The following is a 22,939-nucleotide window of genomic DNA, read 5'->3' on the forward strand; positions in this document are numbered from 1 at the left end:
AGGACTGGGGTGAATTTACTGAGGTCATTCTGTCCCATGGGAACCTCAGCTTTACCCAGGGGACAACTCTGTGTGCCACCACTGGGCACCACCATGACTCTTCCCCATCTGAAACTGGCAGGGGCAGTAAGAGTAGGAATCTGGTTTGGATCTGTTGGGTCTAAAAAACCAGCAAGGCGTTAAAATGGTATCAGGGCTGGAAAGAGAACTTGAATGAGACATACATGGGTTATACATAATCAGAAGAAGAAATGATTTTGTTTGTGTCCAATAAAGCTACAGTTTGGATAAATCATCAGTGCCTATACGTAGTTAACAAAGAAACTGCAGGAGCATAAAAAGGTTTCACTGTTAAGTGCCAAATTGGCTAGACTAGTGGTGGCTTAGTGTTTGCAACCTCTTATGAATACAGCACTCAATGGGAAAGAGCACTGTGATTGATTAACCACACCTGATATTGGCTCATAAGGGGTGGAGGAGGGCACAGAATTAAAGCACAATTATATTGGAAATATTATAATATGTTATTAAAGATATTTTCCTTCAACAAAATAAACAATAGTGAGACAATATGTAAAATGAGAAAAACAATTGAAATCGACTTACTTATTTTGTCCAATTGTCTCAAAATCTTTCACAACAATCCCAAGGGACGATGAAAAGTCCAGTGGTATACCCCTCAAGTCGAACTCCAAAATCTGTCCACAGGTAGGTTATAAAAACAAAGAGGCTGTTAAAAGGATCCGGGAATATAATAAGACGCACCGATACTAAATATCAGGTCATCTCCACCAGTGACAATCTTTTGAAATACTCAGTTCTATAGTTAGACAAAAGTGATCAAATTCTGAACCTGGAGACTGCTGAGGCTCATGGGAAAGCAAACCAGACTCCTAGCTTCCCGTTTTCTAGACTCTGTGGATTTGGACAAGTCACCAAATCCGTCTCATAGGCAGAGAACTAGACTTAATGCCTACCACAACTGTAGCACAAATAGAATAAAATATGTATGTGGAAATGCTTTCTTCAATGGTTATTTTTAAATTATTTGCTTTTCTTAATCATATTACTATCGAAGAAAGTGGTAAATAATCTAAGAAAACATTTTCTGAAATGCATCAGCCCCTTATTTTAAGTCCCACCATGGTCAGTGCTGTAGTCAGCTGAGTCTCTCATCTTAAGGCAGTAAATTGCTTTCTAACGGCAAATGTTAAAAAAAAAAAAAAAAAATTAACTTAGTACCACTGATGTCTTTGATTATGGAATAAATGAATTAAATAAAGCAGTGCATGATGATAATCTGATGCTGCTTGTAATGGGTTTGGAATGGATGGAACAGGAGTCTCACAGCTCACATACCTACCAATCCAAATGGGTTTGGGGTTGGCATTTCATTTAGGTTTGGTTTCAGTTATAAAGCTACAATTGGGAAGTTTACTTGATAAATACATATGCACTAAGAGAAAAAAATTGCATTGGAAACAAAGTGGGGTAAGACGGATGATGCCCTGGGGAAAACACGCCTACTCATGTGACCATATACCTCTCTGCCATCGGCCACATGGATTGAGCGCAAATATAAAGAAGCATGTTGGGACTTCCCTGGTGACGCAGTGGTTAAGAATCCGCCTGCCAATGCAGGGGACACGGGTTCGAGCCCTGGTCCGGGAAGATCCCACGTGCTGCGGAGCAACTAAACCCATGCGCCACAACTACTGAGCCTGCGCTCTAGAGCCCGAGAGCGACAACTACTGAGCCCACACGCCTACAGCCCGTACTCCACAACAAGAGAAGCCTGCGCACCGCAAGGATGAGTAGCCCCCGCTCGCCACAATTAGAGAAAGCCCACGTGCAGCAACGAAGACCCAACACAGCCAAAAATAAATAAATAAACTAATTAATTTTAAAAATAAAGAGGCATGTTATCACTAAATGCACATGCATGTACTTTTTATTTTAGTCTTGGAGCTCTGTGTGAGGTGCTAGGAACCCACGGTTTCCACAGGGACCAACACCAGACAGGCCTCTGGCTCTCATGGAGCTGGCAGTCCAGGTGGCTGTGCTCTGGGTTCCAGTGAAATTGCAGAGAAGTGGAATTCCCTCTCAACCTGCATGAAACCAGCAGGGCATTTCAGATAGGCATTAAGAAGCTTTTAGTCTTGGCCTCATCCAATGAGAACAAGTAGTCTTTATTTTATAGGGATACTGAAACTCGTTGGGAGGGAAAGGGGAGAAGGGATTTGCAGTTGGTGGAAGGAAGCCGACACAGCCTGGTGACTTAGCAAAATAACAAAGACATTTATCACTGCACTTATCCAGAACGGTTTGACCTGGTTTTCGGAAAAACAATGGGGCAGATGTTCAACTTTTTAAAAATTAGTCAGGGTAGGAAAATCCTACTCAGTGGAAAGAATTAAAAATTTCACATATCTGTAAATCTATTAAACACTGAAACAATTTATAAAATAGATATAAAGTCAGTAGTGGTGGGGAGGTCTATAAATTATATCAATTCAATACAATATTACATAGCCAATAAAAACATTTTTGAATGGAATGATAGGTGTATATGTTCAGGATATAAATAATAGTAGGAAAAAATAGGATATGAAACTGTATTCACTGTATGATACTAATTGGCTAATTCTAAGACATCCTATTTTATTAAATGTATTCATTCAATAAATATTTGTTGATACCTCCGAGATGTTAATTTATTTATTTTTGGTTGTGTTGGGTCTTTGTTTCTTTTTATTTATTTATTTATTTATTTATTTATTTATTTATTTATTTATTTATTTATGGCTGTGTTGGGTCTTCGTTTCTGTGCGAGGGCTTTCTCTAGTTGTGGCAAGCAGAGGCCACTCCTCATCACGGTGCGCAGGCCTCTCACTATCGCGGCCTCTCTTGTTGCGGAGCACAGGCTCCAGACGCACAGGCTCAGTAATTGTGGCTCACGGGCCCAGCTGCTCTGCGGCATGTGGGATCTTCCCAGACCAGGGCTCGAACCCGTGTTCCCTGCATTGGCAGGCAGACTCTCAACCACTGCGCCACCAGGGAAGCCCCCTCCGAGATGTTAACAGTATTTGCTTCTGGATAGTAGCACCAAAAGTAATTTTTTTAAGCTAATCTGAAGTTTTCAAAATTTCTATATTAAGTATACATGACTTTTATCAACATAAAAAACAATAAATGACACTCTTCCAGACACACAAAGTATCATGTCATACCATCTCAATGAATCACATGCAGATATGTTTTTAGTTACAGAGCTTTCCCTCTGGGACTCCAGCAGTGATCTAATCCCACCCCTCGCTCTAGGGATGTGCCCCAATTTGCAGCATAACTGGACAAGGTCACACAGCAAGCGCATGGCTGCACCAGGCTAGAACCCCACACTCCTTAACCCATCCAGGCTCCACTTGCCACACCACTACTGCACAGGAGATGTCACTGTGCAGTAGGGTCCTTAAGCTGCTCTGCTGTCTCTGTGGCCACAGAGGGAGGTGGGGGGGGGGTAGGGGTGAAATGCAGAGATTCTCCTTCCAAACGGAAGAGTTAACCTCTGACCAAAGATGGGACAATCAGAGGTAGCTTATCCAGTGAAACAAAATAGAAAAATAACAAAGTCACCTCATTCCACACTGGGTTGAGTTCATTATCGACTTTCTTTGTTTTCTTTTTCTCATCTGCAAATTAAAAATAAAAGATATCAGTCAATTAGAAATATTTACAGAGCCTGTACCATTCATCTGTTCATTCAAAGAACCTTTCCCTGAGGGCAAAAGGTGTGCCTACATTTTACCTTCATCTGACTAGGGTGAGGGCTACCTGAATCAGTTTTCCAAACTGAACAGCATTTTTGGCCTAAAAACATTTTTCCCATCTCCAGACCGACAAGGAGCTGAGGGATGGGAGACTCAAAATCACAGAAATGCTGTGATCCTCTGTCTCTCCCTCAGCAAATCCTGCAGACCAAAGTCACCCAGGGCCTGTGCATCTCCCCAGCTTGTTGCAGAAAGAAGCCAACGAAGGTAACCTTTGACCCACAGGTATCCCATTTTATAAATGAGGATACTGAGACTCAAAGGAGTTGAGGAATGTGTCTGACCTCATATGCAGCAGTGGTGCCCTGATATAAACCTGGAATTTCAGCTCTGAAGCCCATGCTGCCTTTGCATGTGATAAGACCCCAACACAGCTTAAAGATTATGCTGGATTCCCTCTCACAGCCCTAATACAAGGTAATTCGTAGATGAACACTTTCTAGGACCGGCAGAGAATTGGGCCTTTCCTTTACTCCTGGCTCACTGTTTCTGAGGACACAAGGTCTTCTTTCTCTGCATCTGAGACTGGACAGTACACCTGCCCAGATGAGTAAATGTTTATCTAGCTAGTGCCTAAAGCTTCCTTGGAGCAAAGTCCAAAGAGCAGGGGCTTCTACTGAGTCCCTGAGTCCCCAGACACTTAACAAAATGAAAGCTAAGTTTCAGTACAAAAGGCTTTGTAAACCTTAGCTCACCTGTTTTCAGGGGGAAAAAAAGTTTTTCTTCCTGTGGGTCTCTTCTACCATCACACAGAACACTCACGACACTCTGACACCAGATGTATTGGGCGGGGCATGTTCCCCCAACCAAGCAATCTTCTGCAACATCAGCTGGGTGTTCTAGAATTTAACTCAATCCTGACACCGTCTACCTGGAGTTAGCATCAGATCCCAGGGCTTAAGGGCTCGGTCCCACAAGACTGCCCCCAGCCCCAGACACCAACAGCAAGTCCAGGTTGTCACCTGGGCTTCTAACCAATTGGCGATAAATCTGAGGTTCCTATGACCCCATCCTTGGATTCAATTAATTTGCTAGAGCAGCTCACAGAACTCAGGAAAACAGTTACTTACATTTACCAGTTTATTATAGGATTGATAAACGATATAGATGAACAGCCAGCTGAAGAGATACATGGGGTGAGGTCTGAGAGGGTCCCAAGCACAGGAGCTTCTGTCACCATGGAGTTGGGGGTGCGTTGCCCTCCTGGTACATGGATGTGTTCACCCACCTGGAAGGTCTCTGAACCCCATACTTCTGGGATTTTTATGGAGGCTTCATCACGTAGGCATGATCAATTATTAACTCCATTTCCAGCCCTTCTCCCCACTCTAGAGAAGTGGAGCTGGGGCTGAAAATCCCCAGCTTCTAATCATGGCTTCGTCTTTCTGGTGACCAGCCCCCATCCAGGAGCCCATCCGGAGTGGCTTCAATAGAACAAAAGATACTCCTAGTACTCTTATCCCTTAGGTAGTTACAAGGGTTTCAGGAGCTCTGTGCCAGGAAAAATGAGCGAGGGCCTGGGGTTGGGGGGAAGACACAGACCAACATATATTTGTTCTATTATCTCACATCACCTAATCTCCTTCACACCCTAGGAGGTATGTATAATTATTTTCATCCCGCTTTCACAGCTAAGGAAACTGAGAAGTCAAGTAACGAATTCAAAGTCACCGAGTTAGTAAGTGGGGCAGAGCTAGGTTTTGGACCCAGGCAGTCTCACGTTGGTGGCCAAGCTTTGAACCACTCCTCAGCTTCCCCTCTACTGCTGTGGAATGGAGAAGGTAGTGGGTTTTGTTCAGCTGAATGTCACGTTGCTAAGGCTCCCAGCACACGGCCAGCTGTGGGACTAGCCACCTCATTCTTCCACGACCTCAGCATAGCAAAGCTAGGAGTCATCACCCTCACTCCACTAAGCATTAACTCCTCCACTTGAGTGGGCTCCCGTCGCCCAACTGGCTTCCCTTTTTAAACTTCGGCAGGACTTGACTCATCAGCTCATGCCTGGACCTATCCTGACTCTGACTCTGGTCTTTCTATGCAGCCTCCAGAGCCCCTCACTGGATCAGATTCTGATGTCACCTAGAAGTGGTCCTGATTTCCCCTCTCACACTTCCATATTGACCCCGCTCACTCTTCCCCTCGTCTGACAGAAACCTCTCAATCTTCCTCTCTGGTACAGTACCAGAAAGTGTGGGAGAAAAAGAGAAGCCCTGCAGAGGATGTTGAAATCGATGGAACTGGTCAAAATGGCTTCTATCCACAATGGTAGCTGCTCCCTCTAAATAACGATCTACGGGTGCCAGGCTGGACATTCTACTGCGGTGACTCTAAATCCTTACAATAAACCTGCAAGGTAAACATTCTCATCCTCATTTTATAGACAAGGTGGTTAACTGAGAAAAGCTGGTTAACTTGTCCAAGATCACACAGCTGATAAGGAAACAGAGCCAGAATCTGTACCTACCGTCTCCCTGGCTCCAAAACCTGAGTGTGTGTTTGCTACCACACCAATGCCTCACTTGAAGCTGTCAGAAACGTTGAATAAAGAAGAAGCATAGGGACTTCCCTGGTGGTGCAGTGGTTAAGAATCTGCCTGCCAATGCAGGGGACACGGGTTCGAGCCCTGGTCCGGGAAGATCCCACATGCCGTGGAGCAACTAAGCCCGTGTGCCACAACTACCGAGCCCACATGCCACAACTACTGAAGCCCGCGCACCTAGAGCCTGTGCTCCGCGACAAGAAGCCACCGCAATGAGAAGCCTGTGCGCCGCAACAAAGAGTAGCCCCGGCTCGCCGCAACTAGAGAAAGCCTGCGCGCAGCAACCAAGACCCAACGCAGCCAAAAATAAATAAAAATAAATAAATAAGTTTATTTTAAAAAAAAGAAGAAGAAGATGCATAGATACGATGTGTGTGATGGTCTTGGCATCCTGGGCAGTGGCCACAGGAAAAGTCCAAGGTCAGGTTTCAGGTATCCTGAAAGTGTCTAAGACTGCATGCTCCAAGACATAAGATATTACATCTGGGAGTTCTTCTGGAGAGAGAGTTCATTGCTGTCATCAGATTCAAATGAGTTAGGGACCTTGACAAAGGTTAGGAATTCCTGCCTTTGACAAGCATGAAAGGGCACCATTAATGTCCCTGCAGCTCACCACCACCCTTGCTGCCATAACCAGGGCTTGGGGTGGGGGAAGTGGGAGAATAGGGTGGAGAACTGAGTCAGGAAGGAGTGAATCTGGACCCTGAGATCATGGCAGGCATTCAAGAGAGAAGATGGGCAACTATATGAGATCCCAGCAAGTAGGTAAAGCAAGGAGAAGGCAGCAAATAATTTATAGAAATTGGGTACAAGGCTTAGAACTGGGAGCAAGGTTTCGAAGCAAAATTCCAGGCTCCTCTAAGTCCCTAAGATTCCAGGCAGGGAGCTAAGGCAGGAATAAGGGTTCCAGGGAAGCTGCAGAAAGAGTCAGCACTTGCCCACCAGTCCCAAGCCTGGTTACTGACCTGGGAATCAGAGTGTGGGAAGGCACAGCTGCAAGGCTATCTTGATGCTGAGCCTGGTACCACTGACCCTCCTCCCCCAGTGGAGATGGTTCCAGAGTCAGCAGCTGAAGAGTGTGGAAAAGGTCACTTGTTCATTCAGTCTCAAACATTTATTAAGCACTTACTATGTGCTAGTAACTGGAGAAACAAAAGAGTGTAAGATAGTCCCTGGTCTTAAAATGTTCCATCAATGTAGTTTATGGGCTATTGAATAGAGGAACCAAACAAATCTTTCTGCATGTTTTCACCAAATACAAAAAGCCCCATCATGCTCTTTCTTGCTTTATTCTTATCTTGGAGTTCCCTCCCATAAGAGGAGGAATAATGAGAGTGATGACTGGCCAGGTCAGGCCAAGGGACCTGGTAGCTCAGCCCACGGAAATGATCCGCTAAGTGAGTTCTTCCACGACATTAATCAACTTCCTGATTCCTCCATCCAACAAATATTTCTGAAATATCAGTTGCCAAGCACTGAAACGGTCACTGTGGGGTCCCGCTCTCGGGGAGGTAGATATGGCCACAGGTAACTGATATGGAAAGAAGGCTTCAGAGGGGTACAGATAAAAATGCAAATTCAGAGGAAGGGGAGGTGACTTCAGGCTGTGGGAACCAGAGGCCTTACAGAGGAAGCAGAGGCTGAACAGGGGATAGAAGGAACTGAAAACGTGGAGTTGGGAAGAAAAGGTCACTCCAGATGAAGGCAACAGCATGGTGGGTCAGCCACGGATGAAGAGAGAACAGGTTATGTCTGGGGACACTGCACAGCCCAATGGGCTGGAACCACAGTATGTGTAAGGAAGTCAAGGCAACCAGGCAGTGTGGGAAGGTTATGGTCACACGACGAAGCCCTGAATGCCAGGCAAAGCTTCACTTGGCTGATTCACGCCACTTAGGAAGGAGGATGTTAGAAACTGGACTTTATAACGTCAAGAATTCATTATCCAACGAAAAACACCAAGTTGCTCAACAAATCTTCCAAGACATGTTCCTGAACACATGATTCAGTTGTGTGTTGAGAACAAAGCAGAGGGGTTGAGTCCCAGCAGATGCCACTGATAGACCACAGACGGGGTGGGACTATGCACGTGGAACTTCCTGCCCCACCCGGTACTTGTGCATAATGCTGATGCTAATGGCGCTGCCCTCTAGGGGCGCACCCTCCCAGCCAGGCATGTGCTAAATCCTTCACATACACCATTTCATTTAATCCTTCTAGCAAGCTTGCAAAGTAGGCACTGTTATTATCCCCAATTTGCAAGTGGGCAAAGCAATCCCAGAATGGTGAGATAACTTGCCCAGGATCACGGAGCTAGGAAGAAAACCTCTAACTCAGGACTAGTCTGACTCTACCCTCCTCTCTCTCTAGTTAATAAGGAAAAATTAAGAAGTTGGCATTAGCTCCTACCTTTCTGGAGAAACCCAGCCCAACCCCTTCCAAGAAGGAGGCTCTGATTTTTTAATCAAAATGTGTACACATCAAGGCTTCCCTGGTGGCACAGTGGTTAAGAATCCACCTGCCAATGAAGGGGACGGGGGTTCGAGCCCTGGTCCGGGAAGACCCCAGGTGCCGCGGAGCAACTAAGCCTGTGCACCACAACTACTGAGCCCGTGTGCCACAACTACTGAAGCCCGCATGCCTAGAGCCCGTGGTCCCCAAGAGAAGCCACCACAATGAGAAGCCCGTGCACCGCAACAAAGAGTAGCCCCTGCTCAACGCAACTAGAGAAAGCCCGCGTGCAGCAAGGAAGACCCAACGCAGCCAAAAATTAATTAATTAATTTAAAAAAAATGTGCACACATTACATTTTATTGCCTTTTCTCACATGCCAGCCAAAAAAAGTACATAAATTCCTGTCTTATCAGCAGCCACAACGTCACACATTTATTCAATTATTCCACATCTTTTTTTTAAAAAGGCCTCAGTTGCAGGCACTAAACATCAGATTAAATTACAGGAAACTTTCCCCTTCTCCACATCCCCTACCTCCCCCTGTTCCCACCTCTAATGTTATGAAGAGAACTGTTTCTGCCTACGGTAAGGAATTAAATACTTTCAACCCAGAACATAACAATTGATTCAAATGCAGAATACACTCTGGACCATGATTCAAGGCATCCTTTGAGACATTTCCTGTTTTTTGATTAGCTACACTTGCTTCCCTCTCAGTTCTGTGAAGGTCACCATTGCAGTAATTAACTCCCATGCCAACCTCCCAATAACATTTCCCAAGAACTGAACAAGCACTCCTTGCCAAGCCACCATGCCCTCTTGCACGGAACCATTTCCTTTGCTGTTCACCTATAGTGTGAACTCTTATTGAAATGGCGAGAGAGACACCATGACTCCTAAGACCGGATTGGTACATCTGTGCTGAGAGGACCAGGGTGATTGTTAATCGTATGTCAACTTGGCTAGTCTATGGTGCCAGTTGTTTGGTCCAACACTAGTCTAGATGTTGCTGCGAAGGTATTTCATAGATGTGATTAACCTTTGCAATCAACTGTCTTTAAGTAAAGCAGATTATTCTCTTTAAGGTGGGTGGGCCTCATCCAAACAGCTGACGGCCTTAAGAGGAAAAACTGAGGTTTCCTAGAGAAGAAAGAATTCTGCATCAAGCCTGTATCAGAAGATCCTGCCCAAGTTTCCAGCCTCCTTGCCTGCCCTTTAGATTTCAGTCTCAAGACTACATCAACTCTTACCTGAATTTCCAGCCTACTCGTCTGCTGTTGGGCTGCACCCCGCAGGCCGACAAGGCCTGTGCTTGCTCAGCTTCAAAACCAAGGAAAGAGCCCAGAGTCAGCAACAGAGACATCAATGGTTTAATGGAGGGGGGGAGCTTACACGTCTGAAGCAGGGTCCTGGAGGGACACCCCACCATGTGCTGCAGACGGCAGGCAGGATGTGGTGGCAGTCTTCAGTCCCGGGAAGAAGGGGAGGCTACCACTTATAGGGGAATTGATGTCAGATGCGCTCATTAGTTACCAGGGAAACCAGCAGAGGGGCACGTCCTTCACGGTCCCCTTGATAAGAACAATCACCAGCTGGGGCCTGGGGCAAGTAAGTAGGAAGGTGAGTCAGGTGAGTAAGATACAGGTAAAGCAGGCACTGGTCAGGCAGAGAACAAGAGAACAGCCATCTTGAGTGGCCTGACCATATACCTGCCCCAGAAATTTCAGTCTTGCCAGCCCCTACAATTGCATGAGCCCTCTCCCCCTCTCTGTCTCTGTCCCTCTCTCGCTGTCTCTGTCTCTCTCCATTTATATGTACATATATACTATTGGTTGCAGAGAAACGGAACCAACTGGTAATACCAGGTGCCCATGGAAGTAATAACATCTACGACGGTAACACATTTTACATACTTCCAAATACATACACACCATCTCACTGATCCTAACAATCCTGCAAGGAGAAGACAGGTATTGGTCCAGCTCTTCTCATTGGGCTTTCAAATCAGGGAACTCTCCATTTCTCTGAGCTGTTACCTCAGGGAGACACAAGGCTCAACCACCAAGCTCAGAGCCCCTCTTGTGTGAACTGGTGAATTTAGACTAGATGATCTCTAAGTTTTCCTCCAGGTCCAATATGAAGTGCCCCCAAGTCCTGACTGGTTAAATGGCTGCGTCTTACTGAGATGGCCCCAGGAGAAATGGGGGTGCTACTTACAAAGCTTTCTTAAGTAACTCAGCTCTTTGGTACGCAAGGAAGATCAGCCATGCATCTAAACTTGACCTCCCATTCAGAAATACTTCTGCATCTTCTCTGGGTCCTGGATTATGCCCCCTTTGTTTTGAGAAACATTCACAGACATACACAAAGGCATCCACTATTTGGCTTAAAATTTCAGAGCCCCCTGAAGCCCTTCCACACATGGCTAACAGTTATTAACTGCTCTGACCTAGTCACTGTTCCCAGCGCCTCCCATGACTGTCTCATTTAATCTTCACACCAACCCTAAGAGGTAAGTCCTATTATGATCATCTCCAGTTACAGAGGAAGAAACCAAGACACAGAGAGGGTAAGCAACTTATCAGAAGTCACACAGCAAGTGAGTGGTAGAGCAAGGATTCAAACTCTAGAAGATACAGACACAGAGCAATTTCCAAAATTGGAGGATTAAGACCAGAGAGTGACTCCTTAAAGGCTGGGACTGCATTTTTAACATTGTTATCCGCCTCCCCCCCCCCACAGAGTCATTTCTCCATGATTTGAATGAAACGGACTTGATAAGCTCATATAAGTATTATGACTAAAGTTGCTTTAATGATTAAGAAAATGAATACAAAGTGCTCAGCACAGGGCCCAGCACATCGTAAGCACTAAACCAGCAGGAGCTAGTACATCAGTATTATTTCTTCTTACGGCACCTGAGCAGCACCCATTGTGGACTCCAGGAGGTTTCCCAGGCTGTGGAGCCCTCTCTGGAGGGCAGGGCCCCAGTGACTAAAGGAAGTGCCCAGGGGCCTGGGCACAGCCCTGGTGGAGCAAGTCTGCCACGTGGCTCCATTCCAGGCCTCTGACGCTCGCCAGACGCAGCTGGCATGTGGGTAGTGCCTGCTCCTCCCTGGCAGTGAGCCTGGCAGCCACCAGCGTCTGGAAGAACGTCCACAAGAACCGGGAGGCAGGGAAGGCTCCAGGAAGGGCTAACAGGAGACTACTCCGCCCTCAGGTGTTAGAGAGACTCGGGGGAGCACGAAGACAGGTGGCCCATCCAGGTCAATCTGGCTGAAGGAGTATCTCTATTTGCTTCCCAACCGGCTGCACTAATGCTCCAGGAGATGTTGCCAAACCGGTTCTAGGAGAAAGGCATTTTGGCCAAATGGCAACTGTGACACAAAGCGAGGCTGTTTTGTAAACTTCTGAAACAGTCACTGATGTTGCTGATTAAAGGAACGCCCAGACAAAAAGGCAGGCTGGGTTACTGCTCAGCTTTCTGTTCCCAGTGCCCCAGTGGCCTCTGGAGCCGCCCCTTCAGGCACACACACTCTTGAATCAAAACCAAATCCTCAGGGGGAGCTGCGGTGAAGTCCAATCAATCTGAACAACCCATACAGCATCTACTTCCTAAAAGCTGACCCTGGGGTGCGGTCACGTTCCAGCCCTGCCAACTGCCTGGGCTGCGGGTGAAGGGAGCCCAAGTGGGCCAGGCACCTGGATAGGCTCTCTCGGTGGAGAACTGAATACGAGCATCCATTCTGTGCCAGACAATTTAAACACATTCACGTCAAATCCTTACGCGGGAGTGTTGGGCTGCACCCCGCAGGCCTACGAGGCCCGTGCTTGCCCAGCTTCAAGACCAAAGAAAGAGCCCAGAGTCAGCAACAGAGACATCAGTGGTTTAACGGAGGGGGGAGCTTACACGTCTGAAGCAAGGTCCTGGAGCGACACCCCACCATGTGCAGCGAAAGATGGGCAGGACGCGGCGGCAGTCTTCACTGCCGGGGAGGGAGTCCCGTGTGGCGGAGGAGAGATTACCAGTTATAGGGAATTGACATCAGGTGGGCTCATTAGTTACCAGGGAAACCAGCAGAGGGGCATGTCCCTCACGGTCCCTTTGATAAGAACAGTCACCAGCTGGGGCCTGGGGCAAGTACCTAGGAAGGTGAGTCAGGTGAGTAAGATACAGGAGAAGCAGGCATTAGTCCGACAGGGATGTACAGAGAGCAAGAGAACAAAAGTGGCCTGACCACACACTTGGGGGTGGCTCTGGGTTTGTGAAAACCAGGGGTGGCCTGTTTGTATTGTACCTGTGGTATCTGGTGGCAGTGCCCCTCTACATACCTGATCCCAGGGATATCTCGGAAGAGAGGCGGACCAAGATTGTAAGGGTTATACAGGGTATGTAGGGGTGGAGTATATACGGTCAGGCCACTCAAGATGGCTGTCCTCTTGTTCTCTGTACATCCCCTGCCCGACCAGTGCCTGCTTCTCCTGTATCTTACTCACCTGACTCACCTTCCTAGTACTTGCCCCAGGCCCCAGCTGGTGATTGTCCATATCAAAGGGGCCGGGAGGGGCGTGCCCTTCTGCTGGTTTGCCTGGTAACTAATGAGCCCACCTGATGTCAGTTCCCCTATAATTGGTAATCTCCCCGCCCTGCCCCCCGCCCCCAGTGAAGACTGCCACCATGTCCTGCCCACCATCCACCACACATGGTGGGGTGTCGCTCTAGGATCTTGCTTCAGACGTGTAAGCTCCCCACTCCATTAAACCACTGATGTCCCTGTTGCTGACTCCGGGCTCTTTCTTTGGTCTTGAAGCTGGGCAAGCACAGTCCTTGTAGGCCTGCAGGGTGCAGCCCGACAGGGGGGTACTAATATCCCCATTTTGCAGATGAGGAAACTGAGGTTCAGGGATGTTAACTGACTTGCCCAAGATCACAGAGCTACTAATTGGTAGAGCTGAGCTTCAGCCCCATGCCTGCCTCATTTCCAAACCTGTGCTCTTCACCAGCACCTCAGGCTGAGGGTGCCGGGCAACCTGCCACATTCTTACCACTTACCAGCTGGGTGACCTTGGGCACTGACTCCAACTCTCCATACCTAGATTTCATCATTAATAAACATGGCAACCTAATGCCCAGGAGTAATAGGTACCAAATTTGGGGCTCACGCCAGGCACTCTTCAAAGGGCTTCATATGTTAGCTGTTGCTATTATTATCCTTATTTAAGCCCAATAGCACAATAAAATTAGGTAGTTTGTCCAGGCTCACCTGCTAGTAAGAAACAAAGCCAGAATCTCGATGCAGGTGTTCTGGCTCCTAAGACTCAACCTCTGGTGACTCTGGCTAACATGTTTCTGAGACATAATTTGCTAGAGACTGAATTAAGGCTGGTGCTCTGCAGATTCACTTCGGACCCTGCTTGAGGAGATGACTTCCTATTGTTTCAAGAGGGCCCCTCAAGGCCTCAGTGTTCTGGAAAAGGGGATGAAAAGGGTCACCTCGTAGGGTTGCACTGAGGATCAAAGGAGAGAGCGTGAAAGTGCCAGGACACAAGGGACATGCCTCTGTGTAGGATTCACATCAGAATCATAAACGGCCTCCATCAGACAACATGAAGAGGATCCAGTTCCTCTGCCCTCCCTGACTCCAAGAGATCGTATCAAGAGAAAATAGTCACAGAAAAGAACTTTGAAAATAAGCACAAAGCACTGAGTCAAAAGCTTGATAACTCCATCCTAACCCTCCTAGGCAACAATCTTAGCTGAATTATGACTCTCAGCCTCAGATCTTGGTATCCCATAATTAATCATCTCTTTTAATGGGATTTTTGCCATTCCCAGCAGTTTTGAGATACACTGCACTCAGCCCTCCTTCCTATGCTGAGAAGAGCTTTGGCCTCGGGGCTCTTGAGCTGAGCTGGGCTGGTCAGTTGCTGCAGGTATGAGGGAGAGCTGGAGATCGGGAGTGTCTGTGGATGGCGGCTTGTTAGTGGGAGAGGATGGAGGGTAGACTTAATGCAAGAGAGATGCCAAGCACTGGGAAAGCCAGACACGCACGACGCAGTGGGAAAGTGCATGAGACAAAGAGTTTTGGTCTGGGGCTTCCCTGGTGGCGCAGTGGTTGAGAATCTCTGCCTGCCAATGCAGGGGACACGGGTTCGAGCCCTGGTCTGGGAAGATCCCACATGCCCGCGGAGCAACTGGGCCCGTGAGCCACAATTACTGAGCCTGCGCGTCTGGAGCCTGTGCTCCGCAACAAGAGAGGCCGCGATAGTGAGAGGCCCGCACACCGCGATGAAGAGTGGCCCCCACTTGCCACAACTAGAGAAAGCCCTTGCACAGAAACGGAGACCCAACACAGTCATAAAAAAAAAAAAAAAAGTCTTGGTCTGGGGTTCGAGGCCTTGCCTCTTCCTGGTCACCCAGCTTTGGCCACTCTTGTCCTCTCTGAGACTCAAGGTGCTCATTTGTGAAATGAGTATAAACAATACATGTCCTGGACACCTGCTAGAGTTGTTGTGAAGAACAAACACAATCAAGCCCAGGAAAGGGCTTTCTGCCCTGTAAGTGCCCTGGGAAGAAGCTCCTTCCTCAGGCCATGTCACACATGGGAGGCCACCATAATGTGTCCAGCATACTGGGACAAACTGGAGGGCATCTGGGGCCCCAGACAAGACCCCTGAAGCCAGAGGTATCTGGCTCCAAGGCACCACAGCCCCAGGCCCTGGCACTGGTCTGATCAGATGCCTTCAGGGCTGAATTTGGCCAGGGAAACAGAGCCTGGATTGTCAGGTTTAGGGAGCTAAGCCCTGAGCCCAGGTGCACTAATTACCCCAGGGTGGGTCAAATGCAGCCTCACCACACAGAGGTGGGTGTTACAGCCTCAGGGTGGGCCTGTGTATCCCAGCTTCCCAGCTCCACCTGGAACCTAGTGTGGGGTCTTGAACAAGGCAACTCACTCTCCCCAAGACGTGGTCTCTTCAGCTGTAAAATGAGGGACTTCATTTTTTTGGTGAGAAATAAATGAATGCATATATGTGAAGCTTTAGTGCAATGCTTCATAGCTAGAAAGTGCTCGTCGTCAATATAATCTGCAAAATGTATGCCTCCTTTCCAGGAGTTTAAACTCATTTAACTCTGCATTCACTGAACTCTCGCTGGATCTACAGCTAGACTACAAGCTGCATGCAGGCAGTGGCCAAGTCTGGCTTGTTTCCCATCCAGCCTGCAGTGCTGAGCCCAAGGCCTGGCAAAGTACACTCTCGACCAAGATTTGTTAAATGAGTTTATGCCTGAGAGGAGCAGTAGGAAGAAACAGCAGCAAAAAAGAGGATGGAAAGAGACAGGGACTGCCCAGGCAGTGAATTCCAACAATGAGGAGAGGTAAGCAAAAAGAATGTTTTTTTTTTTCCCTGTCTTTTTTTAAATAATGAAAGAGGGATAAGGGAAGGGATTATTTTTTTAATTGATAAGTTATGCTATTGGGATGAAAAGATGATAAGAGTAATAAACCAGAAAACTAAGGTAAGGGGAAGTGGAAACTCACCTTGCCATTCAAATATTAGGATCTTAATACTTTACATGTAATAAGAGTTGTAGTCTCCACTAATAAAATGGCTCCCACTTGACTCTCCAGGAACTGATTCACTGCTAAGCTATGTCAGCTCTGAGCTTCTGAGTCACGGCATGTCCTAAAGGCTTTCATACCCTGGGGAAACTCACCCCTGGAGGGCTGGGTTTTGTTTTTTCTTCTTCTTTTTTTAAAGTTCTTTTGTTCTTGGTACAAGGTCTTCCTCTTTCAGACTGGGGCCAGATGCCCCTAGCACACAGAACAATTCAATCAGTTCAGAGAGGGGAGGAAGGGATCATAATTTGACTTGGTTGTTTTAGGCACATTTTTTTTTTTTTTTTCTCTGTAACCATGATGACCTCCAGGAAGACACACGGAGGCTCTGGAATCAAGAGTCCAGAGATGAATCCTGACCTGTCTCTGTCTCAGTTTCCTCATGGGTAAAGCCAGACTTCAAGAGGTGAGGTGGGAATAAACCTCTATTTTTAGTCCACGTACCTTAAAGACATCATCTCATTTGACTTTTACAAATCTTCATGGGTAGGCCTTATAAGCACTTCACAGCTAGGAAAACTGAGATTCAGAGAGGTTTCTTGTCATTAATTAGACCAAAGCCCTAATGTCAAGGTCAGAGGTAGGCTAGGGCTCCCCTGCCTTCCAGCTTCCTTCGAGATGCAGCTTAATGGATCCCAAACAGCATGTGGAAACCCTGAAGTCCTAAATACTCAAGATCAGTTTTGTAGTTTGTGGTCACAGGGATCTGGTCTCATTTGGTCCTACGTGGTCCCCCTGGCCTCTGAGATCCTAAACTGAATGACTGAAGGGAGGAGCCAGAATCATTCATTCAACATTATTTATTGGCCATCTACTATTTGCCAGGCACTGAGCTAGGTGCTGGAGAAAGAGACATGGTCCCTGCCCTCATGAAGCTTCCAGTCTGATTGAGGAGGCACACAGAAATCAAATAAGCCAGCAAATACATAACTACATGTTCCAATAGATGCCACAAAGGAGTATAGGATGTTAGGGGACAGAACTACAGGGCACCTGATCTAGGGCTACTTTGATCTAACTACATGTTCCAATAGATGCCACAAAGGAGTATAGGATGTTAGGGGACAGAACTACAGGGCACCTGATCTAGGGCTACTCTGATCTCCCAGGATGTGCTGCTGGGAGAAGCAGGGTGACCTCTGGTTCCAGCCTTGGCCTGGAGAGCCCAGGCCAACCAGAAGACCTGGTACTGCAGGGAACCAAGGCTATTTCCCACTTGCCTTCTGCTCTGCTATGACTCTCAGCACAACCGTGGCTGCACAGACCTCACAAGGCCAGGGCCCCACTGGTCAAGAGGCCACCAGGCTCTCAAGCCTGCTGCTGGGCCCCTGCCAGGCAGGCTTCCGGTCACAGGAGGGCTGCTTCATTGCTGGCCACTGAGGCTGCAGAATCACTGCAGGGATTCTCACTTTGAGTTAATGAGGCAAATGTGAGCCGAAAATCCAGGTCAACAGAGAGTTGCTAAGAATCTACCGTTCATACCCCTTAGGATGACTATTATCCCCAAACAAACAAACAAACAAAAACCACAGAAAAAAACAAGTGGTGGTGAAGACGTGGAGAAATTGGAACCCTTTTGCACTGCTGGTGGGAATGTAAAATAGTGCAGTCACGATGGAAAACAGTATGGTGGTATCTCAAAAAATTAAACATAGACTTACCAAATGATCCAGCAATTCTGCGTCTAGGTATAAACCTCAAAGAACTGAAAGCTGAGACTCAAACAATATTTGTACGCCCATGTTCACAGCATGATTCACAATAGCTAAAAGGTGGAAGCAACTCAAGTCCATCAGTGGACGAATGTATAAACAAAATGTGGCATAGACATACTATGGAATATTATTTAGCCTTAAAAAAGGAAGGGAATTCTGACACATGCCACAACACGGATAAAACCTGAAGACATTCTGCCAAGTGAAATAAGCCTGTCACAAAAGGACCAATATTGCATGATTCCACTTATACCAGGTACCTAAGAGTAAGCAAACAGAGAGACAGAAAGTAGAACTGTACAGTTAAAAATGATTTAAGAGGTAAATTTTATGCTATGTACATTAGAGCACCATTAAAAAAAAAAAAAAAGAACCTGCTATATGCCTAGCTGAGAGGCTATCATGTGCTCTCACAGATGAATCAGACATGGGCTCTGCCTTCAAGCTGCCTGTGCGTCACAGCTGAAGGGCATCCCATTTATTCATGTAAGCCTGGGCCACCCCTCAGGTGTCCCCCAGGGTTCTGTATGTACCCCCAGCAGTGGGGAAGGAGTCAGGCATAAAAGGGGGAGGAAAGGAGCATTTGCCATATAACTACTATGTGCCAGGCACTGTGATAGTGTTTTATCACCGTTGATCCTTAAGAGTACCCTTGTGAGGTCCGTGTAATCCTCCCCATTTTATAGGCAAGGAAAGAAAAGCTCAGAAACATAGTTGCCCCAAAGATTTAGCTCCTAGTGATACAGTCAGGAGTGAAACTCTGCTCAGTCCAAAGTTCAGCCCCTTTCACGTAATGTGTTGATTACAAAGAAAGGGGGCTCCTTAAAGGAGGGGCGGGGTGGGGTGAGATTACAGCTTAAAGATGGGAAGAAGCAGGTCTAATCCCCAAACTGGAGGGAGATAAACTGGATGGTTCATGTTCTCGGCCCTCAGAAGCTTGCCTTGTGTAGGATCCACCTTGTCTGTCCGGGGATTCTGTATTCCTTGTCACAGCTGATTGGACCAGGGGTGAGACCAAAACTGAACCAACTGGAGTCTTGGTCTCAAGCATCTCAGTTAAAAGACACGGATGCTGTAGCAGATGTGGAGTCAGGACCAAGTCATCTCCGTGGTAACCCAGAGCCCCATGCAAGCTGCTAACTGCAAGGGAGCAGCGGTAAGAGTCCCCACTAAGGCAGCCAATGTGCAGAGAGGAGACGGATGCAGTGCAGGGAAGGGTGGAGGCCTGAGGCACACAGTCCCCTGGGGAGCAAGAGCAAAGGCTTCCCTGCCCGACAGGTGAGGCCCATGATTGTATTCTGGGAAATTTCTCTCTAACTTTAGGGGAAAAACTTGAGCAAACCTGAGATCCTTGCAATTCAACAACTGCTGACATGACACTTTACCCCTCAGGTGGGACAACTGGGTTGGGAGAGAAGGACCTTATGCGAGTGAGACCACAGCTCAGCCTGGTTGAGGAAATGCTCCCCATTTGACTTTTGGGAGAATAGCAAAATGTGTCTTTGGCATCACTTTCTATTTCTGTGCCTTTCTTCTACCTCTTCCGGGTCCTCCCTCTCCAGTCTCAGGTAGCTAATGCCCTCAGGCCGGCCTCTGGCAGAGACACCCCACCCAGCCCTGCAGGCATGCACAGGCTAAACACTCCCTAACCCTAACCCTCATGTCCTATTTTACAGAAGAGAGTGAGGAAGGATGGCCCAACTGGCCTGCCCAGCAAGGTTTTCTTATTCATTTAATTCGATTGGGCTGCTTCCTTAGTATCTTTCACATTAGCTCCTGCCTTCTCATTCTAGCCCTGGAATGAGCTCCCTCTGCCCTGGAAAGCATTTGCCTCAACTGGTAAACCATCTAATCAGTCTACCTGACTAGAACTAATCTGTCCACAATGCAGCCTAGTGGCCCCCCAGTGATTTACGAGTAAAGCGCAATCCCAATCACACCAGATTACTCTGTCAACCTCACCCCACAGGCCCGTGGCTCCCCGGCCTTTTTTGGTGCTGTTCCAAACCTAGAATGTCTTTCTTTTCATTACTTCTGTCAAATTTCCACTCATCCTTTAAGACCAACTCAAGGACACTTTGTCCATGGAGCTTTTCACTCTTCCATCTGCTTTTGCATTATAATTTTTGCATGTCTATTCTGGTTTGTAACTCATTCTTGTGTTCCAACCAGTTGCTTCCCTAGAAGACCAAACCATGTTATACATATTTTTCTAGACTTGATTTATGATATACTGTCTGGCACATTTTAGGGCTCCATAAAAGTAAACGTTATCAAATAGGGAAGGAAGTTTAGGAATTCCCGTGTGCAATTTCACATGTGTATTCATTTAATCCTCAAACACCCCTGCAAGGTAAGAGTTGTTATTAAGAACTCTGAAGCTGAAGGTTTTAATTCATTAGCTCATGAGCACTTAGGAAGTAAGAGGTGAGAATTGGGATCCTCGTTCCTAGGGCTCCCTGGCTCCAAAGCCCAGGGCTCAATAGGCTTTGTATCCTAATGCCTAAGGCCAAGTTAGCTGATAAGGCTTAAGGTGTCAGATGTCTAAGCAGCTGTTTCTGAGTGAAAACTCTGCTCAGACCCACTCAAAGCACACCCCTATTCAACAGAACAGCTGTTCAAAAGAAATTACAAAGTAGGTAAGGTCACCGCTTCCATATCACAGCAGATGCATTATGCCTTACAGACCACTGAATGCTTCATGTATGAATTTTCAACATAAAACTGGCAGCTTCACATTTTTCTTGCCAGGATCAAGAAAGCAAAAAGTAGCACCACACCGATTTGCCCCTGGGTAGCAGGTGTTAGGCACTCAGCGTTAGAAATGTGTGAAGTGGCCCTTTGCCAAGCCTCATCCACAAAGCACCTGAGAGAATATTAAGCGTAATTCTTCCTGAAAGAAGGGAGCATGGCGGACTTCTGATGGTCCCTTTCAGGACCAAGAATCAATGACTTTATTGCACTAAGATGTCTCAAATCTCTTGCCAGGGCATCGTTTCTAGGGTTAACCTTTAAAAGGTATATTCAACATCAGTGCCACAACTAGTGAAGCCCACAGGCCTAGAGCCCGTGCTCCGCAACAAGAGAAGTCATCGCAATGAGAAGCCCACGCACCACAACGAAGAGCAGCCCCCGCTCTCCGCAAGTAGAGAAAGCCCGCACACAGCAACAAAGACCCAATGCAGCCAAAAATTAATTAATTAATTAATTAAAACAAAACAAAACAAACAAAAAACAAAGTCTTCACGTTGAGAGAGGCCTCAGAAGTCTGTCTAATCTAATCTCAGCTAGATTCGATCTCACAACCTGGCTGTCTGCGTGAAACTCAAGGGAAAATGGCCACCTCTGGCTGGCAGGCACTCTGATCTTAAGATTCAGAGTTGGCTCTCGGAACCTGGTGAACCCAAAGAACGTGAAAAATCAAGTGGGTTTTGTGGTTTCCATAATCTCCTTCTGCACTGCTAAGTATCAATGACATCCACACCACAGGGACTTCAGTAACCCCCAAATCCTCCTGGTTCATACTAGGTCCTAAGAAGTTCAGTCTCAGAAGGGGACTGCACATGAGAGACTGAGGTCAACTCTAAACCATTGGTTGTCAGTACAGCACATTCCCAACTACAGTCTAACAGGGGGACTCACTGTCTATACAGGTATCACCATTAACACTCCCATCGCTTGGCCATTCTTCCCACCATCCTACAGCTTGAGAAGTGTTGTTTACTGCCTGACCTTGCTGTTTTTTGTACTCAAGAGGCAAAAGTGTACACATTTCAGTAAACTCAGGGGCTTTCTTCGGTGCTGCCTTGATCCTCTGTTAGGGCTTTTTACATCCTACTCTCCCCACTCTCCCCCACGCCACCCCGTGAAGTGCATCCAGCTTTGCTCCATTCCCACTGATGGATATATGGTGGTATCAATATCCTCAGTTCCGTCAGAACTTAATGTTAGCGAATTCCCTGGTGGAGCAGTGGTTAAGAATCCGCCTGCCAATGCAGGGGACAAGGGTTTGAGCCCTGGTCCGGGAAGACCCCACATGCCACGGAGCAACTAAGCCCGTGCGCCACAACTACTGAGTCTGCACTCTAGAGCCTGCGAGCCACAACTACTGACGCCTGTGTGCCTAGAGCCCGTGCTCCACAACAAAGAGAAGCCACTACAGTGAGAAGACCGCGCAACGCAATGAAGAGTAGCCCCCGCTCACCACAACTAGAGAAAAGCCCGCATGCAGCAACAAAGACACAACGCAGCCAAAAATAAAAAAACAACAAAAGAAAAAAAAGAGAACAATGTTACTTAATCTTACCCAGTGCTCAAAGTTGGAAGGCACTCCTGGAAAGGGTTTGCCATCACCAGTGTTTTAAACCATTGGAATAGATTGAAAGCAAGAAAAATGCCATATTCATTACTATAACTGCTTTAGTGCCTAAGGCAATGCCTTCCATACCTTGCTGAGAGCAGTTATTCAGTACATGGAACTGTAAAATTATAAAACCTTAAAGCTGGAAGAAATCTCAAGATCAGTTCCCATGATTCCACAGCTGGGAAATTTGAGACGTGGGTGATTAAATCTGGGTCATCGGCTATTTTGTCAATATTAGCCAGAGTCCAGATGTTCCTACTCTAAGTTGAGTTGTTTCTTCCATTGGGTTGCTTATCAGATGAATGAATGAATGAATGACTTTACTGCTCAACTGATACTACGAAAGGAGACTGGAAAACAGACTGAAGTTAAATAACCTAGCAAAAGTAATGGTTTAGATAGCCTATATTTGCCCACCTTAA

The 22,939-nt window shown here is 46.9% G+C and overlaps 1 protein-coding gene across 2 annotated transcripts in view; it reads right to left on the minus strand.

The window, feature by feature from the left end:
- The window catches only part of MYOF (myoferlin), a 157,475-nt gene that overhangs the window by 131,815 nt on the left and 2,721 nt on the right, over window positions 1-22,939 (minus strand). For both annotated transcript variants that reach the window (XM_068548215.1, XM_068548214.1), the window contains exons 2-3: window positions 3,634-3,689; window positions 607-698 (exon numbers count right to left, since the gene is read on the minus strand). In XM_068548215.1, the coding sequence (XP_068404316.1) occupies window positions 607-698; window positions 3,634-3,689 (148 nt within the window). The remainder of the gene's footprint in view (window positions 1-606; window positions 699-3,633; window positions 3,690-22,939) is intronic.

This window comes from Eschrichtius robustus, chromosome 7 (genome assembly GCF_028021215.1).
Source record: "Eschrichtius robustus isolate mEscRob2 chromosome 7, mEscRob2.pri, whole genome shotgun sequence".
NCBI lineage: Eukaryota > Metazoa > Chordata > Mammalia > Artiodactyla > Eschrichtiidae > Eschrichtius > Eschrichtius robustus.